This window comes from Anabrus simplex, chromosome 14 (genome assembly GCF_040414725.1).
Source record: "Anabrus simplex isolate iqAnaSimp1 chromosome 14, ASM4041472v1, whole genome shotgun sequence".
NCBI classification, from domain to species: Eukaryota; Metazoa; Arthropoda; class Insecta; order Orthoptera; family Tettigoniidae; genus Anabrus; species Anabrus simplex.
In genome coordinates, this window is record NC_090278.1 from 86123286 (window position 1) to 86148778 (window position 25493).

The window sequence follows — 25493 nt, forward strand, 5'->3', positions numbered from 1 at the left end:
AGGTACATTATTGACAATCTGTATATCTCAGTTTGTTTGCAACATGTTCCAGTTCTATGTACATATGATAGAAAATTTTATAATTATTTTGAATTTAGAAATTCCACTTTTTAAACAGAGTGTACAGTTTCCTAGTCAAAACATTTATGCAATTTCATGTCACCACGCCAATCCTCAGCGTGTTATTTCATGTCTTGCAGATATTTTGTATTTTATTTACTGTAGACAAGTAAAAGGTGCCAAATATGGCTGCCTTAAGAAAAATCAACATTGCCAGTTCTAGGGTTAAAATCAACAATAGAAAAATATAGCACATTCACAAAATGTCTTATTCAAAAATATTTATATTAGTATAAAAGTTAAATACAAACAGCATATTTCCCTGGACTTCAATTATTTGTTCAATAAATTAGAGACAGAGAAACAAGGTACAGGAATGTGATCAACAGTTCATCTTCATCAGTCTCCTGAGGTGAGTTGTGGCAATTTCATCCTTTGACCTTCCTTTAGCCAGCCATGGAATCTGACACACAAAAATAAGATGTGAAAAAACACATGACAATTAGGCACAATTAAAAATTAAAACAATAACAAGTAACACTGCAATGATACAACTTCTAAGCAAATCTTTCCAGCTGATACATCACCTCACAGGCTGACCCTTTGATTGGGCAAACGGATTCCTAGTTAAATCAATAAAAGTAAACTTTCACCTGTTTGATACTGTTACGAATAAAACTCCATTTGTTTCATAACTCTAATTTATTTCAGTCGACCTAATAATTGCACTTTTAAAGACACCATCCAAACGTATTCGTCTACTGATGTCTATTGGTGGAAAAGAATCTAATTCCCTCCATGGGAACTTAGAATTTCCATACTGATGTCCTCCCATGCCATCTCTCCACTGACAGCTCAGAACATACCACTTAGTCGAGCAGCTCATCTCCTTTCTCCCAAGTCTTCCCAGCCCAAACTTTGCAACATTTTTGTAATGCTACTCTTTTGTCGGAAATCGCGCAGAACAAATCGAGCTGCTTTTCTTTGGATTTTTTCCAGTTCCTGAATCAAGTAATCCTGGTAAGGGTCCCATACACTGGAACCATACTGTAGTTGGGGTCTCACCAGAGACAAGTAAGCTCTCTACATCCTTACTACAACCCCTAAATATGTGGGAAACGTGGGAAGGAGCAGTGCACAGTTATATGATGCATACACATTAATTTTATGTATGTTAGTATTCTAGGGTTAAGTACAGAACAAAAATTGCCAACCGGACACCAGTGGGATCAGAACCCACAATATCTATATATATCCTGTCCTGATCGACTGCCTCATTCATCATCGCCGAGCCAAAACTACTGGACATAAAGAAATGAAATTTTGAGGATACATTTATATTACAATTTTGGTGCTCGCTGAGGGAGGATTTTTGGATGTTCCATTGCAATTTTTAAAATGAATGTATCTATATCTCAAAACTTTAAGAGTTTACAGATGTAAAAACTGGTATTTAGAATCTCCTTTGAAAATAAACACATTTTTTGTTTTCGGAAAATTCTACTAGGAGAGGTGAAAAAGTGCTTGAATGCTTTTAATGAGGATACTTATATCTTGTTAATCCACTGATTGACTGGTAGTTTCCAGCTCGCTCCCAGGAGGCGAGGCCGTTATCTTTTGCCCCATATATATACATTACTTTTAAGACAACCAAGATGGTGATCTAGTTGTAATGAAAAACACAGCTACAAAAAATGAAAATGGCGTACGGCTATGAGTGCTGGGAGCGTCCAAGGACAAGTTAGGCTTGCCAGATGAAGGTCGCGATGAGGATGAAATGAAGATTAAGACTACACATACATCCAGCCCCCATGCCAGCGAAATCAGCCAATTATGGTTAAAATTCCCGACCCTAGCGGGAATCGAACCCAGGATCCCTGTGACCAGAGGCCAGCATGCTAACCATTTAACCATGGAGCCGGACAACACAGCTATGAACCATAACAACTATGTGCAATTTATAACAGCAAGAAATGAGAGACACTTACGGTGCAAAATGTAGATTCAACAGTCCACTACTGCGGTACCTGCCGACCAGCTGGGCGATGCCTTGCTGTTGCCAGGTCTAAAAGAAAAAGTGAAGAACACAGGAATATAAAAACTTTAACAAATATAACCTGAAGAGTAGGGAAAAAAACTCTTGCCTGGAATTGATTTATGAAAAAAAAAGTCAAAACAACTTAAACATGTAAACACGCAGTATTATACACGCTGGCTGCAAAGTAGGTGTATCTTTTTTACTTTGTTATAATTTGTGTTGAAGAGCAATAACTGTGTTTAATTTATTTTGGTGTCAATAAAACCCCATGTCATACCAATCAAGTATGTCAATTACTAACTCTGGACCGCCAATATTTAGTGAAGTATTGCCTCGTCAAATGTTAATGGACTCTTGGGCCATCCACTATAACCATGTTTCCTATTACAATCCAGCTCTGTTCTGTTTAGGCCCGGTTTCACAGTTTGAGTTTAAGCCGAAGCTTTAGTAAGCCACGCACGCCGCTTAAGCAAGGCTTACTCTTTGGCTTAAACACTACGAGTTTCACAGTAGGGGGACCATGTGCAGCTTTACTAAGCTGAACATCTCCGAAGTTGGTAATGCTTGCGCATGCGCAGTGATTCAGTTCTCATCTTTGTTTACATCCGTAGCCTATGATTGATTGACTTGTAGGTTATACATCGTTTCTAGAGGGCAAACGGTTGGAAATAGGTATATACCATCGCGGACTTTTTTGTAGAGGTTTCTATGCTCTACAATTCGTACACTTACACTTGGGGTCTATCGTTGATGGTTCACGCAGCGTAAGCCAAGAAAGCAAGTGACCGACCGACATTTTTGTCTCTTGAGCCTCGAAATATATTCAGAAATATACGTTATTTATTAATGTTATTGGTTTTACGTCCCACTAACTATGAATTTGAGCACCTTCACCACAGGACTGAGACAGGATCGAACCTGCCAAGTTGGGCTATAAGAGGGCCAGCGCTCTACCATCTGATCTGAATCCTTAGCTTAAACCTCAGTTTCATACAGCTTAAGCCAGTCACAGATAAGCTCGGCTTACCACTTGCACTCCCCACTGTGAAACTCGTCCAGAGTTTAAGCTCCCGCTTAAGCCCGATCCAAGGCTTAAGCGTATACTGTGAAACCGGGCCTTAATGTTGAAGAGCTTCAGATTGGTTGCTGAAGTTGAAATTCAGCCTTCTTGATGGGGCCATTCATTTTTTCCAATATGGTAACACTCTGGCCTTTCAATTTCAGTTGGAACTGGCCTCTGACTAGAATGTGGTCGCTCCCATTTTCTGCAACCCGAACTGTTTTGACATCAGTTATTCAGTTCTTCGCTCTCAATTTGATGGCAATATCATCAATCTGGTTGACAGTCTTGATAAGTTGAAAAACAAATTAGGAATATTGCACTTTTTTAATAACAAACGCATTTTTTGCCAAATTTATGATTCGGTAATCATAATCGCCGTCATATGTAGTTTCCAGCTGTTGGCCGGGTCTGCATGGAACATAAGCATCTCCATCTTCTCTTGTCTTCCCACCACTTCTCCCTCTCCACTCTTGCCCAGTCCTCTCTTCCTCTCTCTACACACTCCTCCACTCATTTTATCCACCTGCCTCTTGGTCGTTTTCCTGTTATCTGCATTTCGTCCTCGGTATTCTTTCCTCTGTCATTCTCTTCATGTGTCCATACCTACTAAGTCTAGATGCCTCTATCCTGTTCTGTAGTGGCTCTTCTTTTACTCTATCTTTAACCTTCTCCTTTCTCCTCTTATCCATTCTTGTCACTCCTGTCCTGCTTCTCAGAAACTTCATTTTACTTGCCTCAATCTCAGTCACTGGGATCCCAGTCCACGTTCCATTATTTCCTTATCAATTCTTCCACTTTCATCTATGATACTTCCTCGGTACTTAAAACTCTCCTCCTTCCTAAGCTGTTCCCCTCTCATAGGTCTCTCCTTCTTTCAATCTGCGATCACGACTCACTCTTTGTTGGCATTAAATTACATTTCATATTGTTCCACCTCATCTTCCCTAACTGCATCTAACTGCTCCTGGATATCCTCTTCCTATTCTCCCCAGACTAACAAGTCATCTGCAAACATCATCACTTTCATTTCTTCTTCCTGAATTTTCTTTTGCCACTTCTCTCCCTGATGTTGATGATGATGCTGTTTGTTGTTTAAAGGTGACTAAAAGCTTGGTCTTCAGCTCCTAATGGTACGAGATACAACAAAATTAAAATTAAAACTTCAAAATGTATCCACCGACTAGAATCTAAACTGAATGATGATGAAAAAATGATCGTGAAACAAAACCAATCAGTGGAACCAATTCACAATGCTTTAATTACCAGGATGATACTCATTATCTACAAATGGGTCCAAAATGCAGGTCACTGGTCCCTCATAATGGTACTAATCACTGGTAAATCAGAACCATGGTGTTCCTTCTACAGTGGTAGACTTATGGCGTTTCTTGAACGGTAATACTAAACAAAGGAAATGTAGACCCATGGTATGTCACAAACAATGGCACCACTCTCAGGTTAACACAAACCCATGATGTTTCACACATAGAGGAACTAATCACAGGCAACATAGACCCATGGCATTTTTCATAAAGTGGTACTACTCATACTTAACGCAGACCCATTCTGAACACAGTGCCGGTGGAATACACACGATGACGCTTATCACAAGCAATGCCCAGACTCGTAGTGTTTCTCGCATAATGGTACTGCTCCTAGGTAACGTAGTCCCATGGTTTTCCTCAAAGGTGTACTAGTGGTAAGTATCGTCGACCCATGGTGTTCCGCACGTAATGATAATAATCACAAGTAGTTTCATGGTTCTCGTGTCACCATCACTTGATCGCCCCTTTCAGCCGCCTCTTAAGACAGGAAGGGGATACCGTGGGTGTAATCTTCGTCTGCATATCCCACCCGCAGGGGGTACTTCTGTCATTAACTCGTCCATTACTACAATGGTGAGAAAAGTTGACTGAGCACTTCCTTGTCTTGGTTGACTTTTTTGCTCAAATCAGTCTGTTTTCTCTCCTCCTACTAAATTTACTAATTCACACCTAGAAGTATGTTTTAAGAAGGTGCTCTCTTCACTAGGTTTTAATGGGTTAATTAGGCATTCAGTCTGCATCTTCTGGAAATTCGAACAGTATTTTTGCGGTCACATTCAATCACGTATCGTACGCCTGATATTAGAAATGGTAACGAGGGAAGAGATTTCTGAAAGCAGCCCTTTAAGTATTATAATTGCATTACAAATATTGCTCTGATACAACATTTCACTGAGTGAAGGATGGTCTGGTACTTACTGGTAGAGATCCTCCTCCGTCTCGACTTGTTATACATCTTGACGACGTAGATACCGAGGATGATGATCACCATGACGAGAAGGATGCAAGCCACCACGACGCCTATGATAGCCGTCAGCCGGACAGTGAAGGACACTTCCTCGCTGCTAACACAGCCATTCTCCAGGTTGGCTAGGATCCGCACGTAGTAGGTCCGTCCCCACACCAAGTCCGTCACTTAAAGCATATTGTCAATTCATCTTTAGTATTTGCAAGTAATGCAAAGGAACACACACGTCTCAAAACAGTCGCAAATGGAAAGATAGCAACATGTAAAAGGCTAAACAAAATGACAGGGCAGTGCAAGGAAAGGACACAAGGAGTGGCTAACTTAAACATCTCTCAAAATGACAACGGCATGAAATATTGAATAATTTTTTAAAATTATTCATCAGTAAGGCTCAGAATTTGAAGACCTAAAAATATGGATTGCCAAATTCATTCATAATTTTAGTTTAAATTACATATCGTCGCCCTTCTAGCAAACTAACGAATCTGCAAACTGTAAAAAAATTACAAGAGCTGAAAGAAGTTGCGATTACTCATGTCAAATCAATTTTTATATTTAATGATTAGTTTTAGAGTGAAAGAAAAGGAGACAGCCTGGCGAAAATGGAACCAAGATCAAACAGAAGAAAGCAAAAGGAAGTATCTCAACAGCAAAGGGGGATGTAGGAAGATGGTAGGAGAAGAAAAGAAGATTTGGGAAGAATTTACACAAAAAATGGAAATGAATGAATGTAAGTGGCAGTAAAAGGATGCTGTATGGACTTATAAGAAGTAAGAGGACAAAAAGAGTTACCACAAAGCTATTGAAAAAGGAAGATGGGGAATTGTTAACACACCCAGAAGAGATAAGAGAAGATGGAAGGAGTATTTTGATAAGCTATTGAATGAGAACAACTGCACAGGGGAGATAGAAGCAATACAGTGTGAGGACTCAACAACAGAGGATGATATAACAATGCAGGAGGTGGAGTTAGTGGTACAAAAGATGAAGATGGGAAAAGCAATAGGGATGGATGAAATCGGTGTGGAAATAATAAAGGCTGCTGGACCTGATGGTATGCAATGGTTGTACCGACTACTAAAGTGTATGTGGAAACAAATGTGCATCAGAAGACTGGAAAAAAGGGATAATTATACCAGTGTTTAAGAAAGGGCACAAGAGAGTTTGTGGTAACTATAGAGGAACCACACTTATATCGCAGGAAAGGATATTAAAAAGAAGAATGAGAAGAAAGATTGAAGGAGAGGAAGATCTACAGTGGACCCAATCTTTAGCATGAGACAGCTGATGGAAAAGAACTGGGAATATGAAAAGGATCTGGCCATGACTTTCATAGATACAGAAAAGGCATATGACAGTGTCCCCAGAGAGAAGGTTTGGGAAACCATGATTAAAAAGAGACTCGGAAGAGAAATGTTAGGAATGGTGCAAGCAATGTACAACAACTGTGTGGTGAGCATCTCACTGGCTTGAATTCTACTCTCTTGCCTGCTAGTCAAAGTCCAAGTCTCAGCTGGATAAGCTGCAAAAACACTCGCATCAAAATTGTCTCCTTTCAATATTTCAATTATCTTGCACATAATTTGATACCCCAAGTTTTTTCAAGCATTAGTTTCAATCATTTCATTTCATTTCCTCCTTTTTCAGATACGGTTCAAATGATGTATTTACTAAAGAAAAGGTGTTTAAGAGGTGATGGATGAACTAATGATGAGTCAAATTGAGAATGGGCAGTAAAAATGTAGTTGAAAAAAGTGAAATTAGAAAAAAAACATTTAAACCTAAACAAAGGCTGAAAACAATGAATAAGCCAAAAATGTCAAAAATGCAAAAAAAAAAAAAAATAAGAAAGGACAAATAAAACCCACCATTTTCTGGTCTACAGTGACACAGAATGAACATATACAGAGTGTCCCCAAAAAACAACGACAAGGCTTAGTATGCTGTGCGGGATGGCGGACTGATCGGTTTTCAAGCAGGAGCCCCTGTCCAGAAATGCACTGTTTGGGCGCTGGAGAGCATCGAAGTCTGAGAACGGATGCGACAATTTGTTCCGATTTGGTATCTTAATACGGAAGGTATGCAACCCTTTAGCCATCAGTGTACTGCAGATGGACGACCTCAGCCTAACAACATTCCTGCGCATGCGTTATATTCCTCCACACAGTCCTTGGTGCGCATCCTACTGCGTTACTTGTGTACTATAGCCTGCCCGTGCAGTATCGTTAACATCAGTGTGACATGTACCATACACAGTTGCGGAAATGACCGACATGGTGCTAGCATACGGCAAAGAAGATTGCAGTGATAGAGTATGCAGAACATTTTCCAAACAGACGTATCTCACATCAATCCATGTTCACGGCCGTCGAGAGAAAACTAAGGAAAGCCGGGCAGTTCCACGTAGGTAGTATGAAGAGTATGGTCTATGACACTCCTGTAATGTCAGTGAAGGACCTTATTGCTCAAATCCACAGAGCGACTAAAATTTTTCAAAGACAACCGCACGTATTGAGTCATGTGCGTAAGACTCAGCACTGCCGATGTAGGCTCTGCAATGACGTAAGAGGTACACAGTTTGAACCCCATTTGTAATGAGGCCGATGTGCTACTCATGTTGGGTTTATTGACGACATGCAGAACGCGCATCCATCTCACACTTCGATGCGCTAAAGCGTCGAAGCCGTGCGTTTTTGGATATGGGTTCCTTCTTGAAAATGGGTCAGTTTGGCTTCCTGTACAACGTACTAACTGTTGTCTGTGTTTTTTTGGGACACCCTGTATTATACTGGGCCTAGTCTTCGGCCACACGAGAAAAGATTTTCTCAACTTCCTAGCCCTATTAATCAGTATGACCAACCCTGTAACATTCGTATATCCAGTTCATGTTTTTCACCCCCCTACATAACCAACCATGAGTGAAAAAATTCCACTGTGGACAGCTGCCTTTACACAACGGAAACTGCACAGGTTCACGCTGCTGATGAATCTAGGAAGACTGAAAGCGCTCCAATGTGCATTACCATACAAGAACTTACTTTAATATAATCAATATTATTATACAAACCTACGAATGTGGTATTGCTAGAAGTGAGAGGTATTGTGTTCAGAACTTTCCATGTTGAGTCATTGCGATACTTGATCGTATACGACTGGACGAGTTCAGCATTTTCTAAAGGTGGATCCCAGCTGATGTGGATTCCAGTTGTGTTGTCCACCACTCTGACATTCTGCGGTGCTCCTGGCAGAGAAACTGAAAAAAAAAAGATATCAAACTTTTTATATTTAAAATATTCCCAGAAGAAAACCATGATAAAAGTAATGCTGGGTCTCTCTTATAAACCCACACTGTCCAGCGAGAGGTGCTCGGAGCAAGGAGCCTGCATGTGTTCGACCTAGCATCAATAGCCAGTGTGAATATCAGCTGTTAACATGGTGAGACAGTATGAGTCGGCTCAACAGGTACGCGATGCATTTGTTCAGCGATTCCGATTTCCTGGTGAAGTGCCACCATGACGAGCACAGATTCATGTAATTGCAAATAAATTTGAAACTACTGGCTCAGTGCTCAATAAAAAAAATGCGCGCACACAAACAGTTTTAACAGAGAAAAGCTAGATGACATTGGTGCAAATCTTGAACGGTCACCGAACACATCTCTCACAAAATTCAGTCAGTCACTACTGATCTGCATTTAGGCCAGTCGCTCAGGTGGCAGATTCCCTATCTGTTGTTTACCTAGCCTTTTCTTAAATGATTTCAAAGAAATTGGAAATTAGCGCAATTGGTTTCTTCTGCACACAGAGCTACAAAGCTGTTACACATTAAACCGTACAGGTTTCACGGGCCCATTGTTTAAAACCTGCTGATCCAGCCACAAGAGAGATATTGTGAGTGGTATCTCGCATCATTGAATGCTCGTTTATTTGACCCACAGCTTGTGTTCATTTCAGATGAGGCCTGGTTTCATCGTAATGGTCATGTGAATAGTCATAACTCTCGCTGTTGGTGTGCAGAAAATCCTAATTGTGTTTATGAAGTCCTGCATTATGAAGGATGACGCTTACAGCATCTTTTATAAGGTAAGATTTCATATAAGATTATACACACGCTTAAAGCAGGGCGCGCGCGCGCAAACATAAGCTGGGTTAAGGCAGCTGATGTAGCGCAGAGTACAAAGACTGCGCGCTCGGTCTGGATTTATAAGAGAGACATGTATATGATAACTAAGGCCCAAATGTTGATGACGTAAAGAATAAATTTAAAATACACTTAAAAACTACTATCAAATGACCTAAAAATTAAGAAAATGCATTATAAAAAGATAAAAAATTATGTTTAAAAATCCTTCAAAGAATAATAGGTTAGACACGAACTTAGAAAGTAGATAATTTGTTGTTTGTTGATTAAAGGGACCTAACAGCTAGGTCATCAGCCCACAAAGTACATAAGATAGACCTTTTATTTGGAGGCTTTCGAAGACAATGAATATTGGTTGAAAAAGAAAAAGTTTGATAAGAACTCGAAATAATAAATTAAGATTTGTAAAATTAAGGTCTACAAAAACATTTTAAAAATAAGAGACAAATTGAGAAATTAATTTGTACAAAATGAAAAATTAAATAGGATTCAGAAACAAAGAGTCGATAGAACTAATTTCTGTATCGCTGTGGCTTTACATTTGGGTGTAGGAGTCTGCGAGCCTCACTGATGCTTTCCTTGTGGCAGGTACGTTGATCGGCATGGCCTCCATGGCCCTTCCTGTGTGAAAAGTAAAGGCATGCACATCCGCCACTCCACTATAATTGATGTCATTTTGCTGACTCTGGTTTCAGCAGAAGTTCCTTCTATACAACAGCACACTGGTTGCTGCCGTTCAAATCTTAAAGGCCAAACGGAGTGACAGTTGTGCCATGAAAAAGGGGTAGATCTCTCCTGCGGGATTATACCTGTGCCAACATATTTGCCCAACCAATCTTTCCCTGTCATCAGTAAGTGCTTGAGGTGAACTGTGAATAGGGAAAATGTTAAGAGAAAAGTATACAGAGTTTTGTTGGACAAATTCTTCTTTGTGCCAGTAGCTATTAAATCAAATGGTACCTGGGGTAATGATGGCCTCACTTCTATCAAAGAGGTTGGCCAACTGATTGCTTGGATTTCCGGCGATGCACGATTAACTGCTTTTCTTATTCAGCGCATCAGCATAGCTCTAATGCATGGGAATGTCACATCCATTCTTGGAACACAACCACCTGGTATAGAGCTGGATGAAGTTTTTCTTCTTTAATACATGACTTTGTATTTTATGGAGACTGAAATGTCTTATTTCAATATTTCTATAAAAAAATGGAAGAACATCTGGAAAGGAACAAGGAAATCATATTCGTACTTTTGGATTTGGAAAAAGCTTACGATACAGTTAAGAGAAAACATGTATGGGAATGCCTACTGAAAAGGAATGTACCCAAATCATTCATTAACAAGATAAAAATGTTGTATCATGAGAGCAAAAGCAGTGTACAAGTAGGGAGCGGTGACTCAAATATTTTATACAAACAAAAAAGTCTCAAGCAAGGAAGTGCATTGTCGCCATTATTGTTTATTATATTGATGGATGAAATCATAAAATCATAAAGCATGTCAGCGACGATACAGGGCAAAACGCAGGCAACGAAGAATGAGTTAGCTGGAAAATTTATAATGTCCAACAACAGACCATTATATTGGTATTAAGATAAGAGTCTATCGCCACGAGAAGCCCTTCCTCCCCGATAAAAAAAAAAAAAAAGGATTAGTGTAGCAACGTGTCGTGGCGAGGTGCGTGCATTAAATGCGGCCATGTGAACTATGGGAATCTTTAATCTGGTGCATTGGCGGGACGAGTGCCTCAATGCTCACTGCGATTTTGCCTGATTGACATCCCGATTCAGGACTGTACGGCTGTCAACGGAAACTTTTTGACCGTCGCTCATAAAAATTGGTATTTAAGGCTATTTTTAGCAAACTTAACTACCTCTGGAATCAATTACCTACTCTACATGAATTTTTGTATGAATCAGGTGTAATTAATAAAATAAAATAAAATATCCATATTAGTCACTTGTGAGTGAGAATAAAGAAAAAGTTTCTTGGTGGGCTCCTCATTATGATTATTCTTGTTGCATAAAGGAGCCCAACACTAGGTCATCGGCCCTTAATAGTAAGATACGAGATGAAATATAAAAGCAATTGAAATTCCAAAATTCATCCCCTGACCAGAATTCAAAACATGATGAAAGATGAATGAATGAATATGAATTTAAAATATTCATGGATCCAACTCAGAATATTCAAAGTTAAAGTAATTACAAAACCCATCCAAGAATTCAAAAAGTCAATGATGAATAATGATTATGAACTTAAAACAATTAGTGGATCCAACCCGCAATGCCCACCTTCTCCTAAAATAACTTAAAACAATGGTATAAACTGAACAAGGGAGTGATTCCAAAGCAAAATCCTAAATCGATGAGTAGTCTACAGGGGTTCAAAATCCAGACAACCGCCTCCTCATACTGGTATTATTCGCCGGTAAAGTAGAACCATGGCGTTTCCCATGTAGGAGTACTAATCACAAGTAACATAAACCTATGGTTTCCACATATAGTGGTACTAATCACGGGTAAACTTAATGTAAACCCATAGTGACCCACCCCCAGGTAATACTAATTGCAGATCCATGGTGCTCCCCACATAGTGGTACTAATTAAAGGTAATGCATACCAATGATGTTCCTCACATAGTGGTACTGAAATGAAATGGCGTATGGCTTTTAGTGACGGGAGTGTCCGAGGACAAATTCGGTTCGGCAGACGCAGGTCTTTGGATTTCACTCCCGTAGGCGGCCTGCGCGTCGTGATGAGGACAAAATGATGAAGACGACACATACACCCAGCCCCCGTGTCAGCGAAATCAACCAATTATGATTAAAATTCCTGACCTTGCCGGGAATCGAACCCGGGACCCCGGTGGCCAAAGGCCAGTACTAATAATAACTTTACGGTTTTCGAAGACGCCGAAGTACAGGAATTTAGTTCCTCAGGAGTTATTCTACGTACCTATAAATCTACCGATACGAGGCTGACTTATTTCAGCACCTTCAAATACCACCAGACTGAGCTAGGATCGCAGAGTGGTACTAATCGCAAGTAAAGTCGACCCATGGTGTTCCTCGCGGGATGGTACTAATCAATGGTGATCTCACGATTCAACATCCATCATCCCTTGGTCGTCGAGCTCCATAACTAAATGGTTAGCGTGCTGGCCTTCGGCCACAGGGGTCCCGGGTTCGATTCCCAGCAGGATCGGGAATTTTAACCATAACTGGTTAATTTCGCTGGCACGGCGGTTGGGTGTATGTGTCATTTTTATAATTTTATCCTCATCACGACACGCAGGTCGCCTACGGGAGTCAAATCGAAAGACCTGCATCTGGCGAGCCGAACTTGTCCTCAGACACTCCCGGCAGAAAAAGCCATACGCCATTTCCATTTCATCCTTTGGTTGCCCCTTTTAGTCGCCTCTTACGACAGGCAGGCGATACCGTGAATGTATTCATCATCTGCCTTCCCTACCCGCTGACGATAGAGGGCTCCTCAGCCACCCCGCTGGTAATGTAGGGACAAAAATAGCATGATATTGTTAAGGTTAAGAACAATTATGAAATTCCCTCCCCCCTTTCTTTCTTCTGTTATCTCAGTTTGTAATCTTCTCCCTGTTTGAGGGGTTGTTCGAGCACCACCGTAGTATCCCCGGAGTCGGGGGTGTACGCAGAAATTATTTTCGGGAGGGGATATTAAATATTAAAATTTGAGGACTTCTTTAAAATAATGCTGGGTGCATATTGTGAAATTAGAACCACTAAATTAAAATGTTCAAAATAACACAATTATTTAAAACACATATCGACAACAATTGTGTTTTTTCCTCAGATACCGACACCGCTAGTTTACTTCACAAGGCGTACTGTCTGGTGTCACTATCCGTCTGAAGTTTTGAATTCATTACTTCACAAATATTTTACCAGTTCGTGGCATCCATTGTTCACACAGCCCTCTGCTGTTGGTCATTTAGCTCCCGACTTAACTGTACCTTTTATCCACATATCCACACTTCCTCTCACTCAGCTCTGGCAGTAAAGGTAAGGGTAAAATCCCGTCTCTAAATCGTAGGACCGTGTAGAGGTCCTACAATACCGTATGGGAATTGCCTCCGAAACGCGATGTATTAACATCTGCAGAATATAACATAGGCTGAAGGTGAAATGCCAGACCAAGCTCACTGTAATATTTAACAATGGAAGCATCAGCACATTGTTGGCAAATTAAAAGCAAAACATTGAGCCACCTAAAATCTTAATCAGAAGTTCTAAAATTCAAATTTTGCGGGGCGGGGGGAGGGGGTTATCCCCTAATCCTCCCCATTCTGCAGGCCCCTGGGAAGAGTATACACAAGAATGCCCTCACCTTCAGGTATTGAGACATTGCCATACAGCTCGCAGTCATACACAGAGTCACTGGTAGAGTTTGTAGAGTTGGTCGTGTTGGATGCTCTGATGCCTCTTCCTTGAATAACTTCCGATATTGCAATATGGGCAGTAGAAACGACCATCAGTATCGATATTAATATCCGTAACGCCATGTTGCAGCTCTATCTGAAACAAGAGCAGAGGACGTGTTTTAGCGTGGGTAACAAGAGAGTGTAGGTGTGCGCATGGGTGTGCAGCATTATTTTGTACAATGTCGCTGTAATCAAATAAACATACACAGCAAAGCTTCGATAAACAGGACAAAAAGCCTGGAAGAAAACACGATAGACAAATAGATTGTTTTGGAGCGTAACAAACAGAAATCTAGCTCAATTCGAATTATTCTGGCTACAAGAACCTCTGTAATTTGAAGTCAAGGCAACGAAACCTGTTCAAAACTCACGACTACAAACTAGTAACTAAATTAACATCATTCTAATGCAGGGATGGCGAACCTATGGCACGCGTGCCAGTCAGTGACACGCGAGCACTACTTCAGTTGCACGTCAGACAACTTACGAACATATTTGAATCCTGCGAATGTAAACTATGCGATGTACCAGGCAGTCGACACCAAGTACTCACTTGTACAAATCGAAGATCTATTGTAATCTTTTGTAAAAGTGAGCGATGTCAGTTAATTCTAGCTTGTTCTCAACTTTATGCAACAGTGTTATTAAAGCACAATGTTAAAAAATGCAAAGTTCAAAACCTTTCGTGGTGCTATTTGAGGATCCAACCAGCCTCTGGGCTGATGACCTAACAGACAGACAGTCTCAATCCTATGGCCATACTTTACAATTTTAACTTCAAAGCAAACATATACCTTATTCTCAAAATTTATCAGTTTTTTTAAATATAATAATAATAATAATAATAATAATAATAATAATAATAATAATAATCAGTGATCTTTACAAAAAAAATCATGAAACATTCCGTCGAGTGGATTTATTCTTCTTCTTCTTCTTCTTCTTCTTCTTCAAGCACAATCTCCTCTTGGAAGGTCGGCTTTAGATGATGTAGCGCGAAGCAGCTCAATAGCAGAACCAAGTTTCCAGTTTATCAAACCAAGAAATCCGTCTTTTGCCTTGTATCTTCCCTTGAATGACCAGCCGCAGTAGATGATAATTATTTATCTCCTCGCATCACATGACAGAGATACTGCAGCTTTCTGATTTTGACAGTATTTTATATTTCCTCTCTTTTCCCATTCGCCTCATTACCTCATCGTTTATCTGCCCAGCTCAACTGCAGTATTCTTCTGTACGACCATACAGGGCGAGTTGGCCGTGCCGCGCAGCTGTGAGTTTGCATCCGGGAGAGAGTGGTTTCCCATTTTAAACCAGGCAAATGCTGGGGCTGTACCTTAATTAAGGCCACTGCCGCTTACTTCCCACTCCTAGCCCTTTTCTGTCCCATTTTCTGGGGCCCGCTTTCGGACACTCGAGAAAAAAAAAGAAAAAAAAAAAGAAAAACAAATTTCCTCAACTTCCGAGCCCTACTCAAAACTCGTGTGTTCTGAGACGACGCAAAGAAATCTCCACAAGTCTGCGAGATATCGACGGACAGCGATCACTCTGTCTAGCGGAGTGACCTGGAGTTACTGATTCTGCCATAAGAGCATGTGTATTTGTTTGAGAAGTTTTTGGTGTTATTTATGCGTTTGCATAAAGTTGACATAAGTAAATAGTAGCGTGTGTCATTCCTTATTTCCTCTCAACATGATTGGAAAGACATGTGCTGTGTTTGGCTGCAACAACTATGATGTGCAGAAGGATTCGCGGTCTTCCGTTTCCCTCGTGACAAAAAAATTTAAGTAAATATTGTATTTACATTCAGTGACAAAGATATTTTAACAGTAGGCTTCCTAAACTTCTGACCTGCGCGACCCATATTTTAAATGGCTTATACTATAATAAGATTATTTTATTGTATAGTGCAGCAGTTAATCTTCAATACCGATGTGTTGTAGGTGTGAACTGTGGGTTCAGAAATGCCGGAGAAGTGACTTCTGTAAGATAAATATTAAAGAAGGATGTTACGCTTGAATAAGAAGTATACGACCTGTTCAGATCATTTTAAGGTCAGCGACTTTACAAATCCGCGACTATACAGCGAAGTGTGTGTTAAATTCTTACTCTAACTGTACGCAAATATTCCTCAAAGCATAACTGTTGATAGGTAGCATTTTCATGCTTTTCTTTATTTTATCCCTCTCCTCAGATTAAAGCCGTGATCTGTACCAACACAGAATTTAAAACATTAAACATCAAATGCTACCGACCGTTCCAAAAGGGGTAGTCCTTCAATCAATCAATCAATCAATCAATCAATCAATTACTGATCTGCATTTAGGACAGTCGCCCAGGTGGCAGATTCCCTATCTGTTGTTTTCCTAGCCTTTTCTTAAATGATTGCAAAGAAATTGGAAATTTATTGAACATCTCCCTTGGTAAGGGAAAAGAGACAAAAGACAAGAGAAAAAGACAGGAATGTGTCGATCTGTTTATTGACAAGTGTCAATGTGATATAGAATGTTTTTTAAACGAGGGAATAGACAAATCTAACCGGAAACGTCCAGGCAGGAATGCTAAAATAAAAGACAGTAATGCACAAATGAAAGATCAAGCCCCTTCACAGCAGTTCATTTCACATCTTGATTATATGTCTAATAAAAAGCAGTTAAATAATTCTTCTTTCATTTATCCGGAATCGCTTTAACAACTTTGAAGTTAATATCATGATAACACTTTCTTTCTAGACGTAATTTATTTATCCATTTCCGTATATGCATTTCCTTTGATATTTAACTTAGCGGGAATTTCCAGGTCACGCCACTAGGAGCGCCACTTGCGAATTTTCTTCCATTTTAACAAGGCTAAATCCGGAAGTGTCCTGTATTGTCTATACTGTATTTGGTTTTATCCACTCCCTACCTCATCATCTCGCACCCAGACACGCAAGTCGACCATGTGCATCAACTAGAATCCAAGCACTAGGCGAGCCGAACATGTTCTCGGACACTTTCAGTAGTAAAATAAATAAATAAATAAATAAAATAAACAAATCACTTATTTACCCAACTGCCACGGAAATGTATATTTTACGTAATGAGTGAAACGTTTACAGAATTTTGAAACTAGTAACGTAAACTTATCACTTTAGTGACTCTTGTGTACAATGTTTTATTTCATACTGTGGTGAATTCACTTATTTAATTAATTTAATTATAATTAATTTCGATTTATCGCGACACAAATCAACCCTGCTTGATTCATTCACGAAGTTTTCTTTCTTCTTGTTCGTTTTGTTGTTTCTATACGTCGCACCGACAGAGATACGTCTTATGTGGATGGTGGGATAGGAAAGGCCTAGGAGTGGGAAGGAAGCGGCCCTGGCCTTAATTGAGGTACACCCTCAGCATTTCCTTCGTGTGAAAATGGGAAACCACGGAAAACCGCCTGCAGGGGTGCTGACAGTGGGGTAAAGAACAATTTTTCAATCAATCAATCAATCAATCAATCAATCAATCAATCAATCACCACTGATCTGCATTTACGACAGTCGCCCAGGTGGCAGATTCCATATATCCGTTGTTTTCCTAGCCTTCTCTTAAATACTTGCAAATTGATCGGAAATTTATTGATCATCTCCCTTGGTAAGTTATTCCAATCCTGAACTCTCCTTCCTATAAACAAATATTTGCCCCAATTTGTCCTCTTGAATTCAAACTATATCTTCATATTGTGATCTTTCCTACGGTACATTTAAAGACACCACTTAAACTTATTCATCTGCTGATGTTATTTCACGCCATCTCTCCATGACAGCTCGGAACATACCACTTAGTCGAGCAGCTCGTCTCCTTTCTCCCAAGTCTTCCCAGCCCAAACTTTGCAGCATTTTTGTAACGCTACTCTTTTGTCGGAAATCACCCAGAACAAATCGAGCTGCTTTTCTTTGGGTTTCTTTCAGTTCTTGAATCAAGTAATCGTGGTGAGGGTCCCATACAATGGAACCATACTTTAGTTGGGGTCTTACCAGAGACTTATATGCCCTCTCCTTTACATACTTACTACAACCCCTGAAAACCTTCATAACCATGTGCAGACATCTGTATCCTTTATTTACAATCCCACTTATGTGATTACCCCAATGAACCCCAAAAGGAACTTCCACCCCATCAACGCAGTAATTAAAACTGAGAGGACTTTTCCTATTTGTGAAACTCACAACCTGACTTTTAACCCCGTTTATCAACATACCATTGCCTGCTGTCCATTTCACAACATTATCGAGGTCATTCTGCAGTTGCTCACCATCTTGTAACTTATTTATTACTCTGTACAGAATATCATCATCTTCATCTCGTACGATGTTGATGGCAGATCTCCGGCAACACATTCGGTGTTTACCCGACGAAGTTAATTGAGAATTAGGCATAGGTCGCTCAACAGTGATCCGTTTCTCCGTCATCTGGTAGGGTAAAATGGAACGTAGAAATTTACATGTAGGGAGCATAAATGGTGTGAACTAAAAACGCCTGCACAGGATAGCTGAGGAGGAACGAGTATCAGATATGGCCTAAACTAAAGTTATGAAGGCAGTGAGTTGCTCCTGATAGAACACAAGTGCAATAATCCGCATGGGATCAACCAGAAGAGAGTTAGCGACAATAACCGTTTGTATTCAATGAGCTGTTCTTGTGGAATGTTAGCCTACAACCAGACACTCCTACGCAATCTTACGAAACGGCTCAATATAACACATATGACAGAACTCCTGTACGGTAATGTAACACCTGTGAGAAAAAACAATTGGGGAACTTACAAAATAACATCCTCCATCAACAAATATCCCAATTGAAATCAAAGGATCATAAATAATTGAAACTCAAATTGATAATCTTGAATTTATTTTTATCTTAACGAATCGTTTTAGAGACATGTGTGGAATTTGTAGTCGACAGTGTAGGATTCCGTCCATCCAAACGAGAAAACTGACGCAGGGCCTGTGAAACTACCACGAATTACACTGAAGAAAATGGGAATTGGAACACCCAGAAGGAGTGGTGCTACATTGCTGCAACTGAAAATGCAGGACGAGTGTTCGGATGTGATTCGATGATTACACTTTCAGGTCCCTCTGACCGCAAGTTTGGACAACAATCAATACAGGATGTGCCCACCACGAGCTGCAATACATTGATGAATTCGTCGAGGCATGGAGTCAATAAGGCCCTGGATCGCTTCCTGAGGGATTATGGCCCATGCTTGCTGCACTGCACGGGTCAACTGTTCCAGAGATGTGGGTGGCTGAGGACGGTTGGCCAGTTGTCGACCCATCATGTTCCACACATGCTCAATAGGACTGAGGTCCGTTCTAAGGTTGTGATGTCGTGGTGAGCTTCTCTGGAGATGCGTGCAGTGTGAACCCGGGCATTGACCTGCTGTTATATCCAATTAGCAATGTTCGCCATCATAGGGAAAACCACTGCATTGAGTATCCTATCAACGTACTGTCGAGCAGTCATAGTGCCCTCAACAAGCACTAATTGTGATTTCACATTAAAGCCAATAGCTCCCCAGACCATAATGCTTGGTGTTGGCCCTGTGTGCCTCTCGACAATAAGATCTGGGCGGCCCCTCTCCCCGGTACGTCGGCGCACACGATTGCGGCGATCACTGCGGGCAAGACAGAAGCGCGATTCATCACTAAAGACGACCCTATGCCATTCGTCGACCCACGTCGATCTTTCTCGACACCAGGCCAGCCTTACACGTCGCTGTTGTGAGGTCAATGGAAGACCTTCTGCAGGGACGCGGGTTCGTAAGCCAGCTGCACGTAGGCGATTACCAACTGTTTGTTGTGTAACGTGGGGTGCCACAGCTGCTCGAATTTGCGCTGCTGTTGCATGGGGTTCCATCCGGGCCATGCGAATGATGCGCCGATCCTCTCCCACAGTAGTCTGTCGCGCTGGACCTGTGCCAGGTCTACGAGTGTGGGTACCTTCATTTGACCACTGCCGCCATACACGTTGTACCGTCGATGCCTGTCGGCCAACACGTGCAGCGACAGTCCTTAGCGATAATCCAGCCTCACACAGTCCAATTATCCCAGCCCTCTCAAACGGCGACAGTTGTTGAGAGCGTGCTCTTCTCTGTCGTCGAGGCATGTTTGACGGGGAACACTTCACTGCACAGACTGCAAGTCAACTACGCTACACCAGAGTCCGTATACTGGAGTTGATTCTTTTTTTTTTTTTGCTAGGGGCTTTACGTCGCACCGACACAGATAGGTCTCATGGCGACGATGGGATAGGAAAGGCCTAGGAGTTGGAAGGAAGCGGCCGTGGCCTTAATTAAGGTACAACCCCAGCATTTGCCTGGTGTGAAAATGGGAAACCACGGAAAACCATTTTCAGGGCTGCCGATAGTGGGATTCGAACCTACTATCTCCCGGATGCAAGCTCACAGCCGCGCGCCTCTACGCGCACGGCCAACTCGCCCGGTGGAGTTGATTCCTCCGCGACCAATCACGTGGGGACATCTATAGCAACAATCCAATGGGTCTGAAACTTTGATCGTTTACATACCTACACGGCATCATTCCATATCTTGAAAATGAACACAAACGACCAATGCCTTCATGGTGTTGCAATTTCCATTTTCTTAAGTGTAAATAAGCTACTCTGTAGGGTATGATGAGAGGTGGCCTTAAAAATAAATAAAAACACTTTTCCTTTTAAAAATTAAATGATCGTAAATAGGGCCGGGATGTTCATGACATGTCCTATTTTTTCTTTAAATAATTTCCATGAAAAATACAAGTTAAGCATGATTTTATCTAAGGTGACTAAAATTATTCAATTTTCACGGTCATTTAGTCATATTTTGGCTTTTTAATGTTTTTGTCATTTTCGTGTAATTTTTCATATTTCCCCGTGAATTTTCGTATTTTTGTCATTTTTTTTAATCTTTTTCATTCCATTTTCGCATACCTGCTTGCAGTTGTCTCAAAGATGGATTTTTCACGTATCCTAATTATTGTTGTCTGTAATTTCTTACAATTATATTTCTTAGAAATATTTGTGTGAATTGGGGGGGGGGGTTAACCGTGTACAAAGAGACAGATGCGTATAAAGTTAGAGAAAGGTGAGTCTCAACTGAAGTCTAATGATGTGGCGTATTTCAAATATGCCCCAGTAACATCCTACGATGTTGAGCTAGTGTTATTTTTTCTTTTTCGTTACAAGTCAATGTTGCGTGAAAATAGAAGATCGTTCCTATTTGAAAACTATAAAATGTATGCAATTTGCTATTGTAATTCTTTCTGATTGCACATCAACATGTGTCATTTATTTATTTCTGTGCAGAGTCAAGAGTTACTTCTAGATTGAGTAATGAAATTAATTCAAAATATAATAATTGTTGTTGCTGTTATTTTAGTTTCAGTCATCAGTCCATAGGCTGGTTTGATGCAGCTCTTCATGCCACCCCATCCTGTGCTAACCTTTTCATTTCTACGTAACTATTGCATCCTACATCTGCTCTAATCTGCTTGTCATATTCATACCTTGGCCTATCCCTATCGTTCTTACCCCCTACACTACACTTCCTTCAAAAACCAACTGAACAAGTCCTGGGTGTCTTAAGATTTGTCCTATCATTCTATCTGTTCTTCTCGTCAAATTTAGCTCAATCGATCTCCTCCCACCAATTCGATTCAGTATCTCTTCATTCGTGATTCGATCTATCCATCTCACCTTCAGCACTCTTCTGTAACACCACATTTCAAAATCTTCTATTCTCTTTCTTTCTGTGCTACTTATTCTCAATGTCTCACTTCCATACAATGCCATGCTCCGGATCTAAGTTTTCAGAAACATCTAATTCCTATATCAATGTTTGAAGTGAGCAAATTTCTTTTCTTAAGAAAGCTCTTCCTTGCTTGTGCTAGTCTAAATTTTATGTCCTTACTTCTGCCATAGTTAGTTATTTTACTACCCAAGTAACAATATTTATCTACTTCCATTAAGACTTCATTTCCTAATCTAATATTTCCTGCATAGCCTGACTTCGTTCAAATCCACCCCCATTAATTTCGATGATGATGATGCTTGTTTAAAGGGGCCTAACATCGAAGGTCATCGGCCCCTACCATTAATTTTGTTTTGGACTTATTTTCATCTTGTACTCCTTACCCAAGACATTCACCCGATCTCACCCCACTTGATTTTTTTTGTGGGGCCATGTGAAAAGCCTTGTGTATGAGTCACCTGTCGAGACTGAAGAGGATCTCTTGGCAAGAATTATCGCTGCCTGCGACACCGTTCAAACGGACACCGGGGATATTCGAACGGGTAGCGTCCATACCATTCAGCAACTTCGAGATCTTTTGCACAGTCAGATAAAATAACAATATCATCGACAAATCTCAAGGTTTTGATTTCCTCTCCTTGGATTGTAATTCCCTTTCCAAATTCTTCTTTGATTTCCTTTACTGCCTGTTCTATGAAAACATTCAGAGGGGGGGAGGGGGCTAACTGCAGCCTTGCCTCACTTCTTTCTGGATTGCTGCTTCTTTTTCAAAGCCCTCGATTCTTATCACTGCAGACTGATTTTTATACACATTGTAGATAATTCTTCGTTCTTGGTATCTTATCCCAATCACCTTCAGAATCTTAAACAGCTTGGTCCAATCAACATTATCGAATGCCTTTACTATAATATATATAATAATAAAAATGAATATTATTAGTTATTTATTATCATTGAATGTTCTAAATTTTAATGTTCTAAATTTTAAAAGTATATTTAAGATAATGTTAATTTAAACAGCGGCAAGATTCTGGAGATTTCGAAAATGTGACAAAAAAACTTTGAAGTCATATTTATTGTCACATTTTAAGACTTTTTAAGGTCATAAATGCTTGCACATGTCTACTATGTTTAAGTCATAAACATCCGGGCCCTAATCACAAATATGTCTCCCGGTCATGGGCATCCATCAACGGCTGCTAATTTCGGATTACAACCAGCTATAAGACATTGTATTTATGTCAAAATTGTGTCAAATTTTCCCTCGAAAACATCAAATGATTATAAATATATTTTTCAATAAATGAAACTGAATTTGATAAGATTAATTTATTTGTATCTTAACGAATCGTTTTCGACAGACATCTGATGGAATTTGTAGTCGACAAGTGTAGGATTTAGTGGATCGTACGAGGGAACCTGACTCACGGTCTCTGAAACTACCAGTAACAAAATAATCAGTACCGTAAACCATGATAACATGAGGCCTTCTATATGTGTCTCAGTCATGGCCATCACATCATCTCAGCGTGCAAGATCACATCGACCATATGTAATATAACGCCTTTCTCAGATAATTATGTGGCTTGGTTCTAAAAGGGCCAATATCAAAAAACTTGTTTTTGAGCTATGAGCATTTGAAGTTTTGCTGATAGTTTTCCAATTTTTTTTTCAACAACTAACTTTAAATAACTTTATACTTTCTTTGTGGAAGTCACCTTATTAAACGCTAATTTTTTCTATCGTATTCTTTAAAAATTGCCAGGTCTCTAATCTTTTTTGGTAATCTAACATTACTGGCAAGGGCTTATTTAATTAAGCGTTAACTGTTCGTTTAGTACTTAACAGAGACATTGGCCCTTTTAACATGTTGCAAGCCAGGATAAAACGCGTTTGTATAAGTTAATATCTCAATTTCGATAAAAAATGACACTGGCCCTTTTAGAACCAAGCCACAGAATTATGTCTCTCCAAAATATTTTGCAATTTGTTTTTTCTGCTACTTCCTTGAGGACTTCAGTCTGCTTAGTGGCAATTTGTAGGTTGTTTACAAACAAATGAAAATAATCAGCAAGTTCGAGGCATTTGAATTTAATCCCGGTTCTTTTGTAAATTATCATTAGATGAGAAAAAGACAAGAAAAATGATCACACAAAGCTCAATTACAAGTTGTGCATTTTCTTCTTTGCCAGGCAGCCTTCAATTGTTCTCTCATCGTGGTTCTTCTGTCCACTTGGCTCCTGTCTTCTGCTTGTGGTTTCTCTCTGCCTCTACTTCCCACTTGCTGATTTTCGTTCTGTAGCAGGTTCGTCTGCGATGTCGGCTACTTTCATTCCTGATTTTTCCAGGTTTTGGTGCATTTCCCCTGTCCACCTATTTGTTTTGATGATATCTGTTGCCACGGTAGTAAGATTCTTGTCAGTCTGCTTTCTGGAAGGCGTTTGATGTGTCCGTAAATTTTCAGGCGTCTTTTTCTGATGTCGGCAGCAAGGTTTGAGAGCTCCTCAGTTTTTGTACCAGATTGCAGTCTGTATCCTTCGTCAGTCAGTTTTGGGCCGATAATTTTTCTGATGATTTCAGGATGTTTTCGAGTGCTGTTTTTCTGTGGAGATCCAGCGTTTCACTCGCGTATAGTATTACAGGTTTGATCGCTGTGTTGTAATGTCGAATTTTGGTGAAGACTGAGAGGCATTTTTTGTTGTAAATGTTTTGCATTCGGCCGAGGACTCTCCTCATTTTCTGGATGCGGAACTTGAGAGCCTTCTGTTCTCCTGTTGGTACTACAATTTCTCAGTTGCTTTATTATTATTATTATTATTATTATTATTATTATTATTATTATTATTATTATTCATCGTTAGGACCAATAAGGACCGCAAGATCTCAACTCTTTGTCTTCCTGCGGGCCCACCATGTTTTCATCCTTTCGGAGTGTGCTTTCTTCAATGGACAAGCTTCAGTCAAGTTGGGACTTCTGCTTGATGAATCTAAGTTTTTCTTTGAGTGGTGCTCGTAGTTGAATGTCTGTTTCTATGATTCGACACTTTCTTATCGATCTCCACCAACCAAGACGGAATCATTTTGAAACTTCTGAAGTAATGGTGACGGTGCTGGTGGTGATTATTGTTTTAAGAGGAAGTACAACTAGGCAACCATCCTCTATGTAACACTAATCAGAGAGAAAACAATTGAAGGCATCCTACCCTTCGAAAACTGAAGGTATCGGCCAAAGACAGACAAGGACCATGAAGGGCGTGAAAATGAAAGACTCTCTAGGCCTCGAGTGCTAACACCGTCGGGGTCGGAAAAGAACAAGAGACGACCAAGCGAGGTCGGATAGGATACATGAAAGTGAGGAGCCTGATGCACGTAAGTGGAAGCAATCCTAGGACTCAGCGAAGGGCTCTGTGGATGCCAACCCACGCTCCAAAGTTCAGAGCTCCTGGAGCTCCTATTAGTTGCCTCTTACGACAGGCAGGCGATACCGTGGATGTTATTCTACCAAATACCAAAACGCCTACGAAAAAAAAGACACACATTGTAAAGTTCTTGTTAATAATGCAGACTGTCAACAACAGTTGTAAATGGATTGTTTTACATGTTAATTTCTCTGCACTGTTTTACCGATTTGAATATCGATATACAGAAGGT

At 40.2% G+C, this 25493-nt stretch overlaps 1 protein-coding gene across 2 annotated transcripts in view; it reads right to left on the bottom strand.

Moving 5' to 3' along the window:
• Nucleotides 1-326: 326 nt before the first annotated feature.
• LOC136885267 (protein turtle) overlaps nt 327-25493 on the bottom strand; it is a 65433-nt gene continuing 40266 nt past the window's right edge. Inside the window, exons 2-6 of one of the 2 annotated variants that reach the window (XM_067157757.2) lie at nt 13958-14141; nt 8521-8706; nt 5405-5620; nt 2049-2125; nt 327-523 (exon numbers count right to left, since the gene is read on the bottom strand). In XM_067157757.2, the coding sequence (XP_067013858.2) occupies nt 2076-2125; nt 5405-5620; nt 8521-8706; nt 13958-14132 (627 nt within the window). In that variant the 5' untranslated portion in view covers nt 14133-14141 and the 3' untranslated portion in view covers nt 327-523; nt 2049-2075. Of the gene's footprint in view, nt 524-2048; nt 2126-5404; nt 5621-8520; nt 8707-13957; nt 14146-25493 lie in introns of both variants that reach the window. The other variant, XM_067157756.2, reaches the window with a different exon arrangement.